Source organism: Stegostoma tigrinum, chromosome 17 (assembly GCF_030684315.1).
Source record: "Stegostoma tigrinum isolate sSteTig4 chromosome 17, sSteTig4.hap1, whole genome shotgun sequence".
Taxonomy (NCBI): Eukaryota; Metazoa; Chordata; class Chondrichthyes; order Orectolobiformes; family Stegostomatidae; genus Stegostoma; species Stegostoma tigrinum.
The window spans coordinates 30,127,233-30,144,894 of NC_081370.1; the positions used below are offsets into that span (position 1 = coordinate 30,127,233).

At 40.1% G+C, this 17,662-nt stretch overlaps 1 protein-coding gene across 10 annotated transcripts in view; it reads right to left on the reverse strand.

Moving 5' to 3' along the window:
• Positions 1–1,667: 1,667 nt before the first annotated feature.
• tub (TUB bipartite transcription factor) overlaps positions 1,668–17,662 on the reverse strand; it is a 358,157-nt gene continuing 342,162 nt past the window's right edge. For all 10 annotated transcript variants that reach the window (XM_048546123.2, XM_048546124.2, XM_048546125.2 and 7 more), the window contains 2 exons: positions 10,191–10,362; positions 1,668–7,203 (listed from right to left, as the gene is read on the reverse strand). In XM_048546123.2, the coding sequence (XP_048402080.1) occupies positions 7,070–7,203; positions 10,191–10,362 (306 nt within the window). In that variant the 3' untranslated portion in view covers positions 1,668–7,069. The remainder of the gene's footprint in view (positions 7,204–10,190; positions 10,363–17,662) is intronic.

Here is a 17,662-nt window from a genome sequence, read left to right on the forward strand (position 1 = left end):
AATAACAGCAGCTGAGAAGTAATAGATAAATTTGGAGTAATATCAGATTATTGTTAAAAATTCATCTGGTTGGCTTATCTGCTTTAGGGAAGGAAATCTGTCATCCATAACCAATTTGATCCAGCTGTGAGTCCAGACCAACAACAATGTGGTTAATTGGTAATTGTTTTCTGAAATGCCATAGCAAGCTAGTCACTTGTGTACAAGAAGATAGCTTCAAGGGCAGTTCAAATATAGGAAATGAATTTAGGCCTTGCAATTGATAACCAGCATATATGAATGGGGAAAGCAAAAAAGAAGGCAGTGGAAACATAGGTCTAATCGGTTAAATGACAAGTTTCTGTGCTGCAATTACTATGTGTGATTAAGAACAGGTTAATGTATTGGCAAGATTAAAGAATTACAAATAATATAACTTAATAAACATTAGCTTGACCTAAATTAAGGTCCTTATTTACAAGCTTTCATGGTATGAATCCACGTTAGAATTCTTGTAAGTCATACAGGTTAGCATATGTACTTGTTCTTTAATTCTTTCTTAAGGAGCTTTATCCTGCATTCTAAACTTATATTTCCCTGCTCTTTTGTGCCTGTACTTTCTTGTCTTTAGTAACATTCTGTAGGTTGCATATTTCAGATGAAAGATATTGAATATTTGGAGCGCATAGTTGCTTGCATGCTGTGTTGCAAGTGCTTGTTTCACCTTTCAGTTTTCTCAATTCAGCATAGCAGATTTTTTTTCAGGGCAGACATCTTTTTATCAAGTATCCTTTCCACTCCACTGTGTTCAGTGAAAATGTTACCCATTTCATTAAATCTTTCCATGTCTGCACTTCCAGGCACTGCTAAAGGATTACAGCCATTTCTGCCATAAATGGAGGATAATTTTCATCTGTTCTGTGAATGATTGTGTCTACATGTTCCTATTTCAGGGTAAGGTCCTACTCGGCCACACCTGATATGTGCCCCAATTCCCACTAGAACAAGCAATCTTTTCATTATACTAAGCTTCACAGCCTGCAGTCCTATACCACTTTCTATTTAAACAATGTTGTGTGTTGATCTGCATCTATTTAAGAATGTACAGAATGAATATACATAACTACAGAAGTGAGGTAGAATCTCCATGGTAGTTCTGATTTCCAGTCTGTACTTTGGAGAATAGTTTGTGGAATAAAACACTCTAAGAAGTGGAGGGTGTCATAAAGGTGAATTGAGAATTAAGTATTATATGTCACTTGGATATGGTACAGCAGAGAACATTGTAGTTTATAGGGAGTCATCTGGTCTGGAGGTACGACACAAATGGCACACAACACATGCTGAAGTAATGAGATAACAAAGTGTGGAGCTGGATGAACGTAGCAGGCCAAGAAGCATCTTAGGAACACAAAAGATGATGTTTCGGGCCTAGACCCATCATCTGATGGTCTAGGCCCGAAACATCAGCTTTTGTGCTCCCAAGATGCTGCTTGGCCTGCTACGTTCATCCAGCTCCACACTTTGTTATCTCGGATTCTCCAGCATCTGCAGTTCCCATTATCTCAAAAGTAATGAGAAACAGCCTCCATTAAATCTTGTTAAATATTTGTCAAAAATTAAACCTGTGATTTCACGTGTGTTCTTTCAGCCTTAAATGGGACAAAGGGAAAAGAAGCAGAAATGGAGAGTTTTAAAAATTAATTTAATCTTCTATACTTTGCCAATAAATTAATTCAGATAATTGATCCAAAGCAACAGTACAAGTGACATTGATCTAATAACCATTACAAAGACGGTTGCATGGTAACCAAGTTTGGGAGCTAAATATTCCCGAGTACATGGCATTACAGAAAGACAAAATAGAAAATGTGGTGATGATAGCCCAATAATAATAAAAAAAACACAAGAATACTCCAAAGCAATGCTCAGAATGTCAAGGAGTAGCATCAGAATGATGGTGATGAGAAGTAACCATTGACAGACAGTAGAGGTGGGAATAGTTTGTAAGCTTTTGAACATTATCAATATTGTTGTACAAATTGTTGATCAAGAATTGTGAGGAACTGGCATCAAATGATTTAGGACAATCTTGGGAGACCTTAATCTTTATATAGGCTAGACATCTTAAATTGACAAAAGTAATTTGGAGGATGACGTTATGGAATGCATTTGAGATAGTGTTTGAGAACAATACATAGTGGAAGCAACAAAGGAACAGGCTACTTGCTATCTTACCTTCTGTGATCAGGCAAGTTAATTAGTAATCTCATAGTGAGCAACCTGTTGGGCAAGAATGATCCTAATATGTTGATAAGGCAGTGGGGGTTTTGGCTGCTAGCTGGACAGATTGCAAGAGAACTGCACTGCCTCTTTTCAAGAAGACCTGCAGAGTTACAAACCAATCAGTCATTGCCTGCCAACAAGACTATTCCGGTGAAAGCCTTGTGCTCAGAAATGCCACTGAATGGGCCAGAGGACAGGGACCAGAGTCCCAGAGTTTCACATTGACCAAGGCCACATTTAAGTAATGTTGGTAGAGGAGGAGTGAGGGAGGTGAAGACAATTCTGTGGGTGAGGTCCCAGGCAGAAGGGTGCAAGAGTGTCAACAGTAAAAGACAGGGGATAGCTGTCATCTGGCCTCCCCCTTTCCAAAGTCCAATCCCTTGATCAGTCACTGAATTCCTTTGATCAAGGCATCACCCTATCCAGAAGTAACAAGCTAGCCACATGGTTTTGGCCGCATATCATATGCCAACAGGCTTGTCTGTAGCTGGCTTCATCCCAGAATTGGTGAGACAAGACTTTGAAGTAGTCCTTAATTCAATAATTATGGTCTAAATCAGCTGCAGCCTGGGCAGATCGAATATAGGACTTCCTGCTCAGAAGTTAATTCTGCCTGAGGTGTGAAAGCAAGAGTGTTTAGATGCAACACCATCCTAACTAATCTCTACCCCTCCCCGCCCCTCCCTAACTCACTATTAATGAAAGTAGAAGATTCCACCTATTGTCTCTGCTTTCATAGTGGAATGTCCAAACAAATCAGAAATAGTGTGAAATCAATGGTCGAGAGAAAGTAAGACTACACCTGTAGTTTCATGTATAGGTTTGGTTGCTGTTCCTGGGAAGGGTACATGTGCTTCAGAGAAGCTACAACAAAAGTTCCTTAGGCTTATTTCTGTCTGAGAAGTTTGTCCTATGAGGATAGATTGAGCACAATGAGACAGGAGTTTAGAAGAATAATAGATAATCTGAGTAAAACCTGCAAGAGTCTGACAGCCTTTAACAGAATACATGCCGAGGCTCTTCCCCTGTCTCTAAAGCCCAGAGTTAGGAGCATTGTTTCAGAAGTGGTTAGAGATGACAAAAAAATTCTTCACTCAATAGGTAGCAAATCTTTAAAATTCTGTACCCCAGAAAGCTGTGGTTACTTAGTTGCTAAGCATACTCGAGATCAATAGAATTTGGATTTTAGGAGAAGAGATATTGGGAAATGTAGTTGAGAATGAAGATCAGCCATGATCTTATTCAGTGGTGGAGTAGGCATGAGGGACAGTACAACATACTCCTGCTTCCTTCTGTTGATATGTGATGCCAGAAAAATCAGATAACATAAATAACCATACTCACGTCATCCAGCTGTGTTACTTTCTTGCAATGATATTGATTCTAACACTGGTTTACTCAAATGAGATCTGCTTTGTTTCACCCAGTTGTATGTGGTGACATATATATTTACTTATAGATAGAATGTCATGACCTCCAGGGTGTTCATTTTACTGGTTAATTTAAACCTTTTACTTATTCATGGTCACAAGATTTTAGCCAAGAAAATATGCAGATGCATTATTCAAAATGATTGCATCAGTTGGTTTTATTCATTGTTTTGTTAGGTGCAGTTGTAATTTCATGATTTAATGCTACATATAAAGAAATTTGTTATGAACACGTCAGCTTTGCACAATAAAATTGCATAGCCATAGTTTCACATTTAGTTTCCTAACTTTTGAAATATTCTTTTAGGCCTGTGACTCTCAGATAAAGCCAAAGCCAATTTATTATCATGATTGCAGCTTCATGACATGCAAGGTATGGCTCATCCGGTAGATCTCTCACCTCTGGGTCCAAAGTTTTTGAGTTCCAATCCCACTCCAGGATATGAACACAATATTCAGGTCTGACACTTCAGTTCAGTGCTGCATTATTGAAGCTGCCATCTTTCAGTGAAGGTGTTAAAACCAGGACCCCATCTGTCCCATTAGGTGGATGTGCATGGTCCCCTATGGTACTATTTTGAAGATGAGCAGAGGTGATATCCCAGTTGTTCTGGTTAATAGTTATCCCTCATGTGGCATCTCAAAATTGATTATTTGTTCATTATCAAATTGCTTTGTGTAGCTTACCGTGCAGAAATTGACTGCTGCAACTCCTACATTACCAATAATGATTTCACTTCAAAAGTATTCTATTGGCAGCAAAGCACTTTGGAATATCCTACAGTTATTTGTAGTGCAATATGAATGCAAATCTTTCTTCCTTGTTATGCTAATGGTCTCATTTCCAAGCTCAATGTAAAAATATCTGGATGCTTTTAAGGGAACAGTAATTCATATAATAATGGATTTCTGTCCACCCATAAGGACCTGTTTACATGCGAGGACATTCTGTCCTTCTCTCAAAAACAACAAATCATACACATCAATGTTCAATTCAAAAGGTGATAGACAAGTGCAGACGTTCCAAAAGCTTATATGAACAATATCTACTGAATTCTATTTTGATGAAAATATCTCCTTCACACAGATTTGTTCTGGTCCCTCCACAGATGTGCAAACCCTTCAGAGAAAATCTAATCTTTGACCTCGGTACAATAGTTTAGAATTATTTGCAAACAGAACTCATTTATTAATAACATGGGAACAGATGATAAGTGGAGCTCAGGTGATTCCCAGGCGTTATGATGATCCTTAAGAGTTTTGACTCCTACTTGAGGAAAATAAACTTCTATAAGCGTACAGTGAAAGGTAATGGTATTCATGGAGCCAGAGCTAATAAAACATAGAATGTTATAGAATGCGCAACACAGGAACAGGTCATCTGGCGCAAATGATCCATGCCAGTATTTTTGATCAGCATGAAACTTGTCCCACCCACCTTCATCTAACCCTATCAGCTTAACCTCCTGTCCTTTTCCACATGATATAATTACCTAGTTCCACTTCAATGCCTCTACAGAGCTCTCTATAATTGTTCCTGTGGTTGCAAATTCTACATTTTAATCACTAACCAAAAACATGTATTAACATCCATTTCTCTCTTACACAAGACTTCAGCTTCATATTTACCTGTATACAAATGAGAACTTGTGGAAAATATCACCAGTCTTTATCCACCCACTTTTACCTTTATCTGATTGAACCATTGGTCCTTTATAAAGCATGATTTATAAATGAGATCTTACTTTGCAATTCTTCCTAATCTAGAACAATTTTTTAAAAAATTAAATATTATTCTATTCAACATTCTTTCCTTTTTCTGTTATCTTATACTTTATTGACGCTTACTTTTATTGTGTTCATTAGCCCATGTGGGTTCCATGGTAGGAAATAGGACACTTCTAAGTTTAATGCTCAGAAGTACACTTTCTCGAAGTTGTGGAGACGGGACTAAACTCCTGGGTGCTTGCAAGGTCCACTACCAGTGCGCCGGCAAAAGTTATGCCTCCAAGTCATTTGGAAGGAGACTACCTGCCACTTGTAAGTCGGCAATTATGCCAATTAATGAGGTCACAGATGAGAATCCAGGCTGGCGAATGGAGATGGTCTCCTGAAGGCAGACCTGAGACTATTGATGGTTCGTGCAATTTAATCCTTACCCACTGTGTCCATGCCTGCCCTCCACAATGACAGTTTGGCAGATATCACCATTACGTGTTATTAAATAATGTAAACTCTTCACAAGGTAGCATTTCAAATCCTCCCCCAACGTTCCCAACTCCCATGCACATACATGCATCAACAGTTCCCACTATTGTTGCTGCTCTACCATTGCTGGATGGCCTCCACAATCAAGAACCTGCTTGCTATCCTTAATTGGCCAGGGGTCCCAGAAGTAGCCACATATTTAGCCTCCTATTTCAAAATGTTCCTATGATTCCTACCACATTTGTGGGTTTGCAACCCATATTTCTTTCCAACAGTGCAACTGAGACAGAAGAACTCAAATCCTACCCACAGTGGCATTAACAGGCATTCAGGTGCATACAAGGAAATGCATTTCTATGCAAACTCTGCCTACATTGCCTCAGTAATACGACTCAATCCCAACATAAGGAGGGCATCTTCTCATTCTCGATGGTGTCAATATTTGGACAATATCCCATGTAAAAGTAAGACAAAGAGAATGAATGAATAATCACTGTAATAATATTAACTATTTGTTTTATAAACTGTAGCCTAATGATCAAACACACTGTATCACCTGAAACAATACATTTCTCTTACAAGTTGCATTGTATGGTCAAATATCAGCAACATTAGTTTAATTATCACCATGCTGCATAAGGTACCTGCAGAACAAGCGCAATGACATCTGTTGAAAGTACCTTCTGACCAAACTGAAAAGAACAATCTGATTATGTACAAGAAATGACACAAAGGTTAGTACTTTAAAGGTTAATGTGAAAAAAAACCTCTCGCATGTTCTAATTCAATACCCATGGGACTCTATAGCTGCCATTTTCAGAACAGAAGTTCTTTTTTTCCTTTATTTTCATTTTAGGACAACATTTTGTTCCAAAAGTCCACACAAAATTAACGCGACAGTGATGCCTTACGGACCATGCAAAGAACTATGCCTGTGTTAAAAAAAACAAAACAGGCACGAGCCTCATTAAAATGGTTCAAATGGGTCCTACACTGGATTTAGAACCCTGATGCGATTTTAATCATTCTGTAAACTTACAACAAAATGTGCGATACTGAGGATGAATTATGTCTTATGATCTGCAACCAATATATCAAAGCCAGAAAAGCAAGCTTGTCCTTCAAACACATGTTGCTCCTTCAGTATGACACTTCCATTGTTCCCATTATTCACAAGCTAATTTACTATCGAAGCTTGAGAGAGCAATCGCAAATGCTTGCAATGCACACATTGGGTAGTTGTAGTCCATGGTAAAGACGTCTTCAGCCACACGGCCAAACTGCATCACTATATAATCCGCTATAAAAAATACAAACAAACAGTTGATTGTTTTACATAAAATTTCATTTAATTTACAGAATGAAATTCCACCATTACTTCACATCTGTTCTGCTGCCCTCTACCCACCATTGTATAACTCAGCTGAGAGCAAGCTTACAGGAAATGATGGATTGCTGGCAAAGTTACAAGACTGTAATGTAATCACAGAGCTGAAATGGCAATCTGTACCATGCAGAAAAAGCCTTCGCAGTTTAAGAAATCTTCAACCGCTTACAAACCCAAATCACTTGGTAGTTGTCAAAATCTATACTGCTCCCTCTGGTTGATGTGTTTTAATTTAGATTAAATTCTGTTCCATCTGGAGATGGATAGTGTTTACCTTGATCAGTTCTGATCATCACAAAAGAATACTGAATAATATCTGGAAAGCACGCTGATTATTTAATGTAGTGCGGCTCTGCAGAGTGTGTAAAGAAGTACAACTTGAAAATAGTTGGAAATAATCTGTTCCTATTGGATTACGTTAAGCATGAAAACATGTGAAACATGAATTCCGAATAAGAAAATAGAATGGAAATGGATTTTGTACACGAGAAAGTTATTCGTGCATTAACAACATCTTTATCTGGCAATGGCTCTCAAACCCTCTCCTCCACCGATTTGCAGAATAGAGCTCTATCCATCTTTTTCCACTACTGAAGCAGCATGAGATCTGAACAACAAAGCAATTGTAACATGTGCTGGAACCAATACCCTCGTGACTTGGATGAAGCAATTGTCCTGATATATGCTGTAAGTGCATTTTAAAGAGTTTCTCTGATTGATGCAGTGATGAAAATTATAAATATACAGGGGCCAACTTTCATTGATTGCCCCACTTTTCAACGTAAATAGAGTGGCAGATAATCACAAACATAAGACAGCCAGCTGTTAGAGTGTATGCTCTGTTCTGTGAAACTCAGCATTAACCAGCCAAAACAATTGTTCTAAAAGACTCTGCTGAGAGGCTGCTCTTGGCTCCATACAAATCTTCATACGATTTGGTCACAGTCCTTTCCTGTTCACACTCTTTCAACAGCCAGTGTAATGAACCCAGAGCCCCAGCTTGCTTAATACCCATTGTGGAGCTGTAAAATTCCTTCCCTTGCCCACTCCACATGGTTAACAAACTGGTTGTTGCAATATTACCGCAATGAAATATGAATTAGTTCTGATTTTTCACCAATGACACTGTATACCCATTGGCAGCCATTTATTTTGCTCCATTGCCTAATATTAGCAACAATGTTAGTGATGTTATATGCTAGAGAATTAATTTTCCATTTTCACTGATGATTTCTGAATCATAGAGGAATGATCAGAAAAAATACATCTGTTGGTCTCTTTCTGATAGAAGTAAGTAATTAATATCTATTGTGTGGTGCAACATGTGGGCACATGTGGGAAGGGAATGGCCTGGCGGAATCATCACTAGACTATTAATCCAGCAACTCAGGTCATGATATGAACACCTGGGTTAAAATCCCACCACAGCAAATTATTGAATTTGAATTCTATATAAAAAAAATCTGGAATTAAAGGTTTAATGATGATCGTTGTTGATCGCTGGAAACACCTACCTGGTTGACTAATGCCCTTCAGGGAAGAAAATATGCCATGCTTACCTGGTCTGGCCTGCATGTGACTACAGACCCACAGTAATGTGATTCACTCTTAACTGGACAATGAGCCATTAGGGATGGGCAGTAAATTCTGGCCAAGCCAGGGATGCCCATGTCCCATGAGTGAGTTCAAAAAAACTTGTTTCTGGTAGCTGAATTATAGGGCTGTTAATAGCACTAGGAGCTTCAATTAATTAAAGATACATCCTGTTGAATGAAATGAGAAATGTTGACAATGGACATTACAACTAAAAACAAGTGGAAATGCATTCAAAATGACCTCTGACATAGTTTAATAATTGGGCTGTGAAGTGACAGGCTGGTTAATTTCTTAAAATGTGTTCTATTAAAGTATTTAGCAGCATTAGTGCTTTATTCTAAATGTTTGCCAATGTGAGAACCTTGGCTCATGAGATACAGTTCTGAGGAAGAGTCACTGGACCCAAAACATTAACTCTGTTTTCTCCTCCACAGATGCTGCCAGACCTGCTGAGCTTTTCCAGCAACTTTGTTTTTGTTCATGAGATACAAACCTCAGCACAAGAAGATTATAAGTTCAAGTCCCTTTCAAGGACTGGAGTACACATCTTAGCCTGACACTTTGGTGCTGTAATGAAGGATACCTGCACACCCTCATACCCCAAAGGGTATAAAATATGATCAAAGAGTGCAGGGCTGGGGTGGGGGGTGCCCAGGGACCTGTAAGAACACTTTGGTAAGCTTGGTGTCATTTTAGCCCCATGAAGGTTCTCAGTCCTCCTCCAGGCACAACCCGTCAAACTCTCCTACGTCAAAAGCAGGCTAGAAATGTCACTGTAAGGCCAGGACCTAGCCTATTTCATTCCATGGACTCTCACCAAACTTTTGGCAACAGTGTGTTGAAAGCAGCAGTTACTTTTTCCAAATATATTACTAATAGAATTGTTTATTCCAAATTATGAAATTGAAAATTTATGCTAGAACTGTATTCAAATGAATCTTAATTTAGTTGATATGCAGTAACAACATAAAAGCTATTTAATTCTGTATGTTTTGTCATTCTTGGGTTCAATGCATATTTTGAAAAATCATGCCATATGATCGACCCTCAACTTGAAGAAGCAGCCTGTGGAGTTAAAGAAATTTTAGAGTTGCCCAGAAAATTGAGAATAACATGTTTTGCGGAATCAAAATGGTCAACATAATAAGAAAATTGTTTCTTGAGATTACCGTTAAAAATAAAGTTTTAATTCATCGCGCTGGAGTATAGATCCCCATGTGCTACCTGGTATCACAGTCATATAAGTTGTCATTCATTTTAATTGTTTCTAGAACTTTATGTCCAGCTATGAGTTTACTACTTACGGTCATTGTCATGAATAATTTGGAAATTCTTCACAGAAGCCTGTGTAACTCGGCCGTGGAAATTAAGGACGTAGGATTGAGTGTCATCGTTCCATACTGGAGTTTTGTTGTGTAGCTCAATTACACTCTCTGTGTTTTTGTTCTGCCATCCTGCCAGCAAAGTTTCATGTTCCTTTATCACAAAGAGAAAATAACATTTATTCAAAAATTTCTTCAAGTTGATGTAGATTTATGACTGTCTTTGACAAGGGAACAAATTTCACATTACTTTGGAACTAAGGTCTGAGCAAGGTAACAACTTGTTGCTACATATCCTACACCCTTTCCAAAATAGTCTTCTTAGGGAAATTGAAGGCCAACATTTCCTCATATTATTTTGCAGTGGCTCAAATGAGTTGATGATCCAACTCAGGGAAACATTTTCAGGTTATTTGGGCAAGTGACAGGACTTCCAGCGTGATCTTCAAATAATCGGCCAAATAGGACTCATCTAGTGTTGACCTTGGCCAAGGAAGGGTAGCTAACAGGATGCCAGCAGCTATATAGGCTGCACACATGGATGGCATAGAAAGGGGTGCAGCAGATGGGAACCAGTAAATGGCTGAAGCAAGAGGAAGGGTGAATTCTTCTTTCAGTGACGTCTCCAAGGAGGTGATCCTTCAGGGTAGAAGGAATGGTAGGAAGAAGCCAGCAAGCCTGAAGAAGAAGACATGGCCGGAGATGCCTAAAGTTATCAGCAGTTGCAAAAATATGTATCGGAAGCCATACAAATAACCTGTCAGGTCTGACAAGGTGAGTAGCATGCATCATGGCAATGTGGCTGAATTGCATCTCTTTTGAGAGGTGAATTGAGGTGACTAACCTACACAGAGGTAATGTCCAAGGTTTAATGTATAACTGGTGCCACACAGACACCTTATATGGAAAGACCATATTGAGACAGGTCCTTGTTGCATTGAGAAGAGTGAAAAGGCATTTATTGTTGGCCTCCACAATGACTGACATTTAAAGTGGCACTGTCCAACCAGCATAAGACAACAGGTCATTTCTGTCAGTGAGCTCACATCTTTTGCAAAGACATTTGGCACCTAAAGCCTGCCTTGCCATTTAACAAAATCATGACTGATCTATTTGGCTTCAGTTCCTCTTTCATGCAACTTAAGCATAGCTGTCAACTCTCTGATATTTCAAAAATCTACCTACCTCCTCTTTAACTCTCAACTCTCTAGTCTTTCCAACTAAATTGCAGTTGCAGAAAGGATGTTTGGGGACTCGACAACTGAGGTAGTATGGGCTGAGGTTAGAAACAGGAAAGGAGAGGTCACCCTGTTGGGAGTTTTCTATAGGCCTCCAAATAGTTCCAGAGATGTAGAGGAAAGGATAGCAAAGATGATTCTCGATAGGAGTGAGAGAGACGGGGTAATTGTTATGGGGGACATCAACTTTCTAAATATTGACTGGGAGCACTATAGTTCGAGTACTATAGGTGGGTCAGTTTTTGTCCAGTGTGTGCAGAAGGGCTTTCTGACACAGCATGTAGACAGGCCAACAAGGGGAGAAGCCACATTAGATTTGGTACTGGGTAATGAGCCCGGCCAGGTGTTAGATTTGGAAGTAGGTGAGCACTTTGGTGATAGCAATCACAATTCTGTTATGTTTACTTTAGTGATGGAAAGGGATAGGTGTATACCACTGGGCAAGGGTTATAGCTGGGGGAAAGGCAATTACGATGAGATTAGGCAAGATTTAGGGAGCATAGGATGGGGAAGGAAACTGCAGGGGATGGGCACATTAGAAATGTGGAGCCTATTCAAGGAAAAGCTCCTGTGTGTCCTAAATAAGTATGTGCCTGTCAGGCAGGGAGGAAGCTGTAGAGCGCGGGAGCCGTGGTTTACGAAGGAAGTGGAATCTCTGGTCAAGAGGAAGAAGAAAGCTTATGTTAGGATGAGATGTGAAGGCTCAGGTAGGGCACTTGAGGGTTACAAGGTAGCCAGGAAATACCTAAAGAGAGAGCTCAGAAGAGCCAGGAGGAGACATGAGACGTTGTTGGCGGATAGGATCAGGGTAAACCCTAAGGCTTTCTATAGGTATATAAGGAATAAAAGAATGACAAGAGTAAGATTAGGACCAATCAAGGATAGTAGTGGGAAGTTGTGTGTGGAGTCAGAGGAGATAGCAGAAGCACTAAATGAATATTTTTCAACAGTATTCACTCTAGAAAACGACAATGTTGTTGAGGAGAATACTGAGATACAGGCTACTAGACTAGGGGGGATTGAGGTTCACAAGGAAGAGGTATTAGAAATCCTACAGAGTGTGAAAATAGATAAGTCCCCTGGGCCGGATGGGATTTATCCGAGGATCCTTTGGGAAGCCTGGGAGGAGATTGCCGAGCCTTTGGCATTGATCTTTAACTCATCATTGTCTATAGGAATAATGCCAGAAGACTGGAGGATAGCAAATGTGATTCCCCTGTTCAAGAAGGGGAGTAGAGACAACCCTGGTAATTATAGACCAGCGAGCCTTACTTTAGTTGTTGGTAAAGTGTTGGAAAATGTTATAAGGGATAGGATTAATAATCATCTAGAAAAAAATAATTTGATTAGGGATAATCAACATGGTTTTGTGAAGGGAAGGTCGTGCCTCACAAACCTTATTGAGTTCTTTGAGAAGGTGACCAAACAAGTAGATGAGAGTAAACCTTTTGATGTGGTGTATATAGATTTCAGCAAGGCTTTTGATAAGGTTCCACACAGTAGGCTATTGTTCAAAATGTGGAGGAATGGGATTGTGGGAGATATAGCAGTTTGGATTGGAAATTGGCTTGCTGAAAGAAGACAGAGGGTGGTAGTTGATGGGAAATGTTCATCCTGGAGACCAGTTACTCGTGGTGTACCGCAAGGGTCGGTGTTGGGTCCATTGCTTTTCGTCATTTTTATAAATGACCTGAATGAGGGCATAGAAGGATGGGTTAGTAAATTTGTAGACGACACCAAGGCCAGTGGAGTTGTGGATAGTGACGAAGGATGTTGTAGGTTACAGAGAGACATAGATAAGCAGCAGAGCTGGGCTGAGTGGTGGCAAATGGAGTTTAATGCAGACAAGTGTGAGGTGATGTACTTTGGTAGAAGTAACCAGAAGGCAAAGTACTGGGCTAATGGTAAGATTCTAGGTGGTGCAGATGAGCAGAGAGATCTCGGTGTCCATGTACACAGATCCTTGAAAGTTGCAACCCAGGTTGACAGGGCTGTTAAGAAGGCATACAGTGTTTTAGCTTTTATTAATAGAGGGATCGAGTTCCGGAACCAAGGGGTTATACTGCAGCTGTACAAAACTCTAGTGCGGCTGCACTTGGAGTATTGTGTACAGTTCTGGTCACCGCATTATAAGAAGGATGTGGAAGCTTTGGAAAGGGTGCAGAGGAGATTTACTAGGATGTTGCCTGGTATGGAGGGAAGGTCTTACGAGGAAAGGCTGAGGGACTTAAGGCTGTTTCGTTAGAGAGAAGAAGGTTGAGAGGTGACTTAATTGAGACATATAAGATAATCAGAGGGTTAGATAAGGTGGATAGGGAGAGCCTTTTTCCCAGGATGGTGACGGTGAGCACGAGGGGGCGTAGCTTTAAATTGAGGGGTGAAAGATATAGGACACATGTCAGAGGTAGTTTCTTTACTCAGAGAGTAGTAAGGGTATGGAACGCTTTGCGTGCAACAGTAGTAGATTCGCCAACTTTCGGTACATTTAAGTCGTCATTGGACAAGCACGATGACGTACATGGAATAGTGTAGGTTAGATGGGCTTCAGATTGGTATGGCAGGTCGGCACAACATCGAGGGCCGAAGGGCCTGTACTATGCTGTAATGTTCTATGTTCTATGTAAATTAATGGATGGATCCTGGGTCACATGGGATATCCACCGAAGACACTGTTGCTATACTCTTTGAAGGCCTAATGTGAGTTGGAAAAAAAGACCGTTGCCACCATGTAATTTTACTTACGTTAATCCATCGAATATGGTCATTGCTACTCCTGCTACTACTTCTTATATTCTCACAATATACTGAGGATGTGCAGGTCATGGCAGCTTTCTAAAAAGCTAGTACATGCCTGGAGGGTTTATTTGGTGTGACTGCAGTCAATTTCTGTAGAGAATCAAAGGCTGGGAACTTTACAGGGATTGCAGTGTGCAATCCCAATAGTGAAGGGCTGTTATGGCAGGGTATTCCCTAGGTCCCCTGCAACCTGTACAGGCAACACAAGGGTCAGCTGGAGCCACTGTGTCAACGTAAATGAACAATCTGCTCAGGGAGCTGGATTCTCCCAATGTGGAGGAGATTGGGTAAGACAAATTGTTTTAATCACATGGCAAGGAACAGCAGCAAGCACAATTCTGCAACGGAACATGGAAAAGGTTGTGCATAGGAGGCAGAAGATAGACTAATGTTCAAGAATGTGCAACCCAGGGAATACAATCAAAGGCTTAGGTTTGTAGAGGTGCTAGAGAACCAATATCTCTGAAGACTATATCAGAACATATGGACGTGAAATTTGAGAGAACACTAACATGCCTGATTGTTTCGAGGGAGTCTTGGTGGCCACGCACACAGAGTGTTTCACCCACTGAGCCTGAGGGAATGCTGCCATGGTATTAAATCCAATTTTCTCTCAGCCTAACTACTCCAAACACTACAAATCCTAATGAATTGCCTTGCTCTCTGGAACAGAGCTTTTGTCACCTGCTTGATCTTACTAAAGACCACTGACTAAATTCCTCCCTGTGACACCCTTCCAAAACAGACCTTCATTATGAGTCTCGCACACGACAAACCCTGTAAAGGTCCCAACTTTTGATTCTCCAACCAGGCCTTCCCCCACTTTGAAAAATCAGCTAAAATCCATTCTTGTTAGTTTCAACCAACACCGAGCTCTTGCCTCTTTTAACCAATGAATCATTGATCCTCAGTGGAGTGTATGGAAAGAAGTAAAAAAAACCCGACTATCCCCTCACCCCTGGGAAATTTGACAAGCAGTGAGTAGGTTTTATGAATCAACTTCAATTCAGTGCTTGAAGGATTTTTCCTCTTACGACCCCTGACTTCCAAACCCATCATCACGGGCTCAGTGAAATTCCACCCTTTATTTAAATTAGACAGGATTGAGATCATGTTAAGCTCTGAATGTCTGGTTTATTTACCCAGTAACCAGCATCAGAAATTAAAGATGAACTAGACAAAAAAAATACATAAGCAATAAGGAAGTTGAAAGTTTATCTACTAAGAATAGCCTGGAATGTGGTTACTTGTCTTATTTACAGGAAATCTATGCTGTCACTTGCTTTACTAAATCAGTTTGACTCAACTTAAATCTTAGAGTGCTCACAGGTCCAGACTTAGACTCTATTGTCTGCATAGATTCATAAAGCCTGTTAACTAGAACAAAAACAGAACTTGCTGAAGAAACTCAGCAGGTCTGGCAGCATCTGTGAGCAGAAAGCAGCGCTAATGTTTTGGCTTCTTCAGAAAGATCCAGCATCTGCAGTTCTTTAAGTTTTTCTTTAGCCCACTAGCTAGAATTGATTACAGCAGATTTGGCAAATTACCTTACTGGTTATCTGAATATTCGGTCAAGGTTAATAAATTAACAGCAGTCTTTTGTTGTGTCACCAACTTTCAACTTAAGTTTACAAAATAGTTGGTAAGTGTCAGGATATTGATTGATGTTGCTGACTAATCGGTGATGAAGCCAGCTTCTCCATTAAATCACATCGCATTCTTCAAAGAATTAATTCAAAACCAAGCAAATTAGCTGGTAAAGTAAGCAGCAGCAATTCTTTTTTATGATGATTTCATGTAAATAACTTCAGTGCGAATAACAGAACAGGAACAAACCTAGGAGATAGTCTGTACTTAGTCAGCCTGATTAGAACAATCTCCACTTCAGTGAATGGTCAATGGACCTAATGGACTAAATAAAAGAAACGTTTCCCTAAGGCTAAATAAGAAATTAATGAACACAATTAGCCTAGAATTTCTTCTTTGGAATACTCATAGTAACAGCTTGCTGATATAAAGTGCTGAAATGGGCAGCACCTTTGCGGCTGGCAAGAGAAAAATCAAGTCGTTTGGCTGCACATGTTAATTTTGTACAGATCTCGTTATAGAGGCAATTACATCTTCCAGCTAATATCCAATGACTTCACCTATGGCTTTTTTAAAATGATCATGAAAGCACTGAGTATCCAAGTTGGTAAGTTAATAACTATCAGGACAAAATAATGCACACATTCTGCTGGTAGGAGTGTCAATTCTGAAGGAAGGTTCTCCTGAGGCTTGATCACGTGACAGCTGATCATGTAGAGATAACGTGAACTGCAGATGCTGGAGAATCCAAGATAGCAAAGTGTGGAGCTGGATGAACACAGCAGGCCAAGCAGCATCTCAGGAGCACAAAAGCTGACGTTTCAGGCCTAGACCCTTCATCAGAGAGGATGATCAGCTGATCTTGTAAGCAATTTTCTCTCGGAAGTATGGATAGGATCCCATTCTCCTGAATCCCCTCTGAATTGGGTTCTGCCTGAACTGATCCACAATGAGATTTTGCACATTAAAATCAGGTTACATGGACCAATAAACCAAATAGTGAGATGGTACAAAGGATAGTAGGCTCAGCATTTGAGGTACTTTTCACAGGCACACAATCCTAAAGTCAGCCTAGCATTAACACTTTCCAAACCAATCTTAGAGCTTCAACTGGATAAAGGAAAGTTTTTACAGAATGACAGAAATAACAGACCAGGATTATTGTTGATCCTGAGTAAAATATTCTCTGTTTGAAGCTCAGTGACGGCACAAGGACAGAAGGGACTTCCACGTAGGAACATGGCAGATATCCCTGTGCAATACTGCTCTTCTCAGATCAATACATGTTCAAGCCTGGGTAAAATGGCAAATGTTATGGGCAGGCAGGAAGTTCTGTACACCCACCGACACTTTCTGAACTTTGAAGCACCATACTCAAAAACCTCCCAGACAACATTTCACTCTCTGTAACCAAGCGTGTTACTCAACTTCTGCACCTAACCCCCAAACCAGCCCTGGAGATATTGAAAATCCACCAAAAGTTAGATCCACATTTTAGTAATGCTCTTTGAGATGTTCTCCTGCAGGTCATCTGAGTTAGAAGATATAACACAGCTTGGTCGAAGGCGACATACCCATAGGAGCATCAAAACAGATTTAGATCCAATGCTGCAAAAGGGTACATATTCTTGTGTGCACTAAAGAGTACGTACCATTGCCACTCAATGCTTCATGCCCATAAGGGTATGAGTTACCCCGTATGTTTGCAACTGCAGAGGACTGTAACACACTAGGCTGAGTGTCAGCCACTTCCGTCAGATGATTTATGTGCAATCAGTATTTGCAAGGCACGAATGTTGCTCTACTTGCATTCCAGTGACAATACCTCTCACA